This window comes from Telopea speciosissima, unplaced genomic scaffold (assembly GCF_018873765.1).
Source record: "Telopea speciosissima isolate NSW1024214 ecotype Mountain lineage unplaced genomic scaffold, Tspe_v1 Tspe_v1.0787, whole genome shotgun sequence".
Classification (NCBI taxonomy): Eukaryota; Viridiplantae; Streptophyta; class Magnoliopsida; order Proteales; family Proteaceae; genus Telopea; species Telopea speciosissima.
Window position 1 is genome coordinate 1532 of NW_025318123.1, and position 5674 is coordinate 7205.

General features: G+C 43.9%; 1 protein-coding gene across 1 annotated transcript; it reads right to left on the reverse strand.

Moving 5' to 3' along the window:
- Positions 1-1378: 1378 nt before the first annotated feature.
- Positions 1379-2739, reverse strand: LOC122648326 (magnesium transporter MRS2-3-like). The gene is made up of 3 exons (XM_043841558.1): positions 2281-2739; positions 1736-1981; positions 1379-1617 (listed from the first exon to the last, which is right to left on the reverse strand). The coding sequence occupies exons 1-3, from the start codon at positions 2701-2703 to the stop codon at positions 1405-1407; spliced, it is 882 nt and encodes a 293-aa protein (XP_043697493.1). The 5' UTR covers positions 2704-2739; the 3' UTR covers positions 1379-1404.
- Between the last annotated feature and the right edge of the window lie 2935 nt (positions 2740-5674).

The window sequence follows — 5674 nt, forward strand, 5'->3', positions numbered from 1 at the left end:
TGTTTGGAAAATCAAATTTAAAAGGCTTTTTAAGCTCTGTTAGCCTTCCAGGCCCTTAATGCCTGTTTGCCTCACTTGCAGTAGAAGGTTTTAAATTCCCCTGCATCAATTGGTCCACACTGTTTAATTGTATTACCCTGTACCTAAGGGCGTCAATCGGTTCGGTTTCGGTTATTCGGCTTGGTTTAAGAAACAAAATGTATAAACCAAAACCGAACCGAACCGAACCGAGAACAGGAATACATTTCAAAACCAAAACAAACCGACTCGGTGGTTTTAGTTTTTATTCGTTTTGTACTCAACTTCTTAGTGGGCTTTAATTTGGTTTTGTATTCGGTTTAAGTCCTATTTTAAATGTTTGGAGCAACTTTTTTACATCTGTACCAATAAAAAACCCTTAATTGTTACGATAATAGTCCACCAAACTTTTCCCAAACACTAAAATGGAAAAGAATTTATCATCCACATTTGATTAAAAAAAAGTAAACTAGTATAATTTTATATGGTTCCTTATTCGGTTTGAAAATAGGTTTCGGTTCGGTTTAACGGTTTTAGGTATGAAACTGAAACCGAACTGAACCTAACCTAGAAAAGATTCCAGCTTTGGAAACCAAAACCAAACCGATTTATTTTGGTTCGGTTTTAAACAGCCGGTTTCGATTCTAAAATGACACCCTGCCTGTACCAGAGCACATTCCAGCCCCACAAATCCTCATTTAACTTCCCAGAAACCCTATTTTTCACCTTACATCCATGACCCTTAAGCCTAAAGCCCCAAATTTCCAGCACTCGTAGAAGCAACAGGATTCTGTTTTCTAAATTAACAGAGGCCATTTTCAGCCAATTTCTCCAAACTGATTAAATCGTTATGATTGTTAATTTACCTTAACGTGGACCGAAAATTAATTTGGTACCCAAGTCCTACATCATCCAAAACCTACCTGCTCCTTCTTGCTTTCCATATTTCGGATCAAAGGACTCGGGACTCCATGCCTCCACTTGCATGCAATTCAAGTGTTTTGTAGAACTTGATTCTTCTTTTGATGCATGCAGAGGATTCTCATTCAGATGGAGAAAAAGCATATAACAACATTTCCTAACTACCAACCTACCCCTCGATCTCCAAATCTTTTTTACCCATTCTTAAAATTTGCTCACTGATCTCACTAATAATGCAACACCCTATTGCCCAACTCTTACAAACATCAACAGTAACACAGAGAAATTAAGTAAACAGTTTGGATCTGGCATTGCATAATTAACTGACATTTTGACGAAAGGGAAAAGTAACAAGGCTGATGAAGTAAACGCATATGGGTTCCCATCCCCAACCCCACCCCGCCCCGCCCCACCCCACCCCACCCCACCCCATAAAAAGGGGAAAAGAAATATTGATGTTAGTCTTCACATCGCCACCTGGGGGGAGGAAGAAGAATCACGACCAAGCATGTAATAATAATCTACATGGTGAGACTTAAGATCACTAACCTTTTGAACACGTCCAGTTATTGCAACTAAGCGGCTTTTAATTTGGCGGACACGTTCCAAATTGAGAGTACTAATTTTTGAAGTTAGCTTATCTAAGGCTGGGTGCGCTTCTAGCTCCAATGTCCTTGCCTGAGCGCAGAATTAGAAGACAGAATCAGCAACGAAATATAAATGTTAAACAACAAAAACAGCGAAGGAAAAGAGTGGAAAAGATTATGAACCCAATAAGTAGCGTAGATTTATTTACTTCATTATCCAAGCAACTGCAAGCAGCCTCTAGACAAGCTTCCAATGCGACAAACTCAAAGGGGAGAACCCTCGGCCCGTCCCTGTTCTCGAAGCTTTGTTTATCGTCCGCCTTAGCACCCTCATCTGACTCCTGAAGTTGCTGAAAGCTCCCAGAACAATTTGGAGGGCTCACACTGCTCAAGCGCGGCTCCTCCGAATCATACAATTTGGGCCAGTCTGCATCGTCACCGCTGACCCTACCTTCCTTCGGAGTAATAATATTAAACACAATCAACGGCACGGAAAACCAGTCAAACCAAAGTAAATGAACACTCGAAAAAATAAAAAGGAACAATACTCTTATGCATCTATCAAACGTGTTAAATAATTTAGAAGGAACTACCCCAGTAGAAGACTAGCAGGGCTAAAAACCTCCTGGAATTTGGATCTCATTATTTTTTCAAGAGGGAGGGGAAACAAAATGAGTGAGAAGAAACAGAGGGCATACAAGAAGACGATATATATCTAATTGTAATATTAACTGTAAATTAGTGAATGTAAAACCTGTGTGGATATGGCGTGGTGGAGCCGTAAGAGACGGCGCTGGAGCTCATCGACGAAGGGCGTGACAGAGGGATCTCTGGAATTGAGGAGCAGAACTTCCTGGGCAGTGATGATGGCCTTAATGTGCTCCAGGTTGATGACGATGGCTTTCTCTCGACCAAGAACGGTGGATGGATAAGAGAGGAGAGGATCCAGGATGCGGAGGTCTCGGGCTGGGAGGCCCGTCCGGCGCTTGATAGAGTGCTTCCCAGCTTCCACGACTTGGGCTTGCCCAGTAGCATCTAGGAGGAGCCAAGTTCGAAACCCTACAGCTCCTTTCTTCCTCAGTCCACCACTACCACCGCCGGCGTTAGTTCGAGACACTTCGGGCTCGTCGTCGACAGGGGTGACATCTAACTTGGACGAAGGTTGAGGTTCTCTCATCTTATTTTCCCCGTAGCACACTCCACTGCAACCTCACGGCTCTGGCCTCTGGGATTCAGTGAACTCTAGATTGTGAATAAGTGCGTAGGTCATTCACTATCACTGCGGTATCTGTCAAATTCTTGAAGCGGCAGAGGATCGGATCGGTGAATGTCCAACTCCAGCTGAGTTCTAAAAGTGGGAAATACTGAAAAAGTGAAAATCCTCGTCCATGGGCTATGGGTTATGGGCTTTGGGCATGGTTCGATGGATCGGGTTCGGATTGGTGGAACCGACCATTTTGTAAGCGTTTTTCACAATGGGATTAAACGGAGGGATGGGGTAGGGAAATGTAGAGTGAGAGTGAGAGAGGGAGAGGATGAGTGAATTTTTTTCGTGTCCTGTTCCCTGTCCGGTACAGTGATCCAGTTCCTCTTATAGGGAGGTAGAAATGACACTTTAACCTCTCTCGGGCAATGTGTTCAGGCAAAGGGTTAGGTCGTCATTTCCCACCCCCCTATGAGAGCAACTATACCATTGTACGGGCAACGAACATGAGATGATAATGGGCCAACGGCCTATGGCGGGCTGAGGCCAGAGAGGGTGGGACTAGGAAAAAAAAACCAAGAGTCTCTCTCACGGCTGCAACCCATTCTTTTTAAATAAAATAAAAAACAGAACTTCAACTAAGGGGGTGGGGTTGCGGGGAAGGGGCGGATACAGTGGAGGGAGGAAAAGACGACTGTGTGTGATGAGGGTGGGTGTTGTCGTGTTCAAAGAAGAAGAAGGCGGGGTTGCAGGGCTGAGGGAAATGGATTGTAGGGAAAGGAAGGGGCGGGTACAAGGGAGGAAGGAAAGGCGGTGGGGCGAGAGTGGGTGTTGTAGATTGTAGTGGTCGGAGAAGCAGAAGAAGAAAGACGACGGAAAAAAAAAAAAAAAAAACCGAACAGAATAAATAAAAAAATTTGTTAAATATTCATCAGTGGGTCCCACTAATAGGTTGTGGGCTTAAAAAAAGAAAAAAATAGAGAATTTAGTGGAAGAGGTTGCCTTTCTCATCTCTGCCATGTGTTGGCTCCCTAATGTTGTAGGACAATAAGTACTCTCCTTGGCCTAGGAGATGATCAAGACTTTTTTTTTTTGTTTAATGAAAATAAGGCTAATATATTAAAGCAAAAGGAAAGTCTACACATCAATGTGCCTTGTTCCTAATAGCATATCGGGTTAGAGATCGTAACGTATTGGTTTTGGTAGTGGGAGATAGGTATAGCTGAGAAGTTCGATGTTAGTTCAACTAGTCCAAAAAAATCAGTAGCTAAGTTCCAAGATATGCACATATATCCTTGGGGGTTCAAAATCCTACTGAGATTATGATTTGTAATCCAGATTTCCTTAAGATGGATTCCATCCTTGAGAGCGTGTTTTCACCCCTGCCAGATTTTGTCAGCTCAGCCTCCTTTGTATCGGTTGAACACGAAATTCTTGCAGATGTTAAAGCACTTTGGCCATCTAACAAAAAGCTATAAGCCCAACCTGTTAGTCCCATATATGGTTTAGAAAGGCCTGTGCAGCAGAGAACAGGGAATTAAACCTCATTGTTAGAGACATGGTGGAAAACTGGAGTACTTTGTATGTTCAGATTTTGAACTAAAGTTGTTGAAGCAAAGTTATGAGGAAATAAGTTTAAATCAGCTTGTATGAACTGGGTGGATTTCTACTTTAGAGGGTAGGGCCTCCTAGAAGAAGAATGAGACAAAGAAGAGAAATAGCATTCAGTAGCTCCTTCATTAACAAAAGGGCCTCTCTTATATAGGCGAAGCACAGATTATTCCCCACTACGGTTTACCCTAATATTCCCTTAGCTTTTACACAATACCCTGATATTCCCTCTTCCTTCCAGCTCATACATAATCCTTGAGTGTAACGGCTCTCACCCTCTTCCTCTCACTTTTGCGTATAGGTGGTGCCCTATCCACTTCACTGGCCAAGTGTCCCTCGGGATTCATAACATTGCCATCCTCTGCGAAAGGAACCTTGTCCTCAAGGTTCAGGGTGGGGTACAAACGGCGGAGGGTAGTGACATCCTTCCATGAAGCCTCTTCAAGGGGCAAATCCTGCCATTGGATTAGAGCCTGGGTGATCTAGTGGTCTCGTTGGTTGACTCTACGCATGTCCAATATAGCCATTGGAGTAGGTTGAGCATCCTCGGCTGCCACTGTGAGAGGAAGTGGAATAGTTGACGTTGCCATATCCCCCACACACTTCCGTAGGAGAGAGACATGGAATACTGGATGAATCCGAGCAGTGTCAGGGAGTCCCAGTTTGTATGCCACTTTCCCAATCCGTTCTATCACCTGGAAGGGTCCAAAAAACCTACGGCCCAGCTTCTGATTCAAGCGCAGTGCAGTAGAATTCTGTCGGTAAGGCTGGAGTTTGACAAACACCCAGTCGCCGATGTCAAACTATTTATCCACCTTGTGTTTGTCAACCTGCTCTTTCATTCGATTCTAAGCCCTCAGTAAATTAGCTCGGAGGATGTGTAAAACCTGCTCACTAGACTGCAATTCATGATCAATTGCTTCCAGGGTCAAGGTTCCAGGGATGTAGCATGATAAGGTGGGGGGACAAAGACCATATAATGCCTGGAAAGGCGTCATACCTGCCGTTGTATGATAAGCGGTGTTGTACCAGAATTTTGCCCAGGGAAGGAACTTAACCCACTGGCTGGGTTCGTCGAGGACAAAGCTGCAGAGATACATTTCAAGGTAGTAATTTAAAGCCTCAATCTGGCCGTCGGTCTGTGGGTAGTATGCCATGCTCATTGATAGGGTAGTGCCCTGGAGACGAAATAATTCACGCCAAAATCTGCTAAGGAACAAGGGGTCTCTGTCACTCACAATGGACCGTGGTAGTCCATGCAATTTAGTGATATGAGTGGAAAAGAGCTCTGCAACCTTGTTATTGGTGAACCTAGTAGGCAATGCACAGAAGT

What these genes read in the sequence shown, in the direction of transcription:
- LOC122648326 (XM_043841558.1), bottom strand. Translation starts at nt 2,703, where the DNA reads ATGAGAGAACCTCAACCTTCGTCCAAGTTAGATGTCACCCCTGTCGAC. An exon ending in ACCACGCCATATCCACACAG is followed by an intron (nt 1,982 to 2,280) that starts GTTTTACATTCA and finishes ATTACTCCGAAG; the next exon opens with GAAGGTAGGGTCAGCGGTGA. An exon ending in GCAGTTGCTTGGATAATGAA is followed by an intron (nt 1,618 to 1,735) that starts GTAAATAAATCT and finishes TTCTGCGCTCAG; the next exon opens with GCAAGGACATTGGAGCTAGA.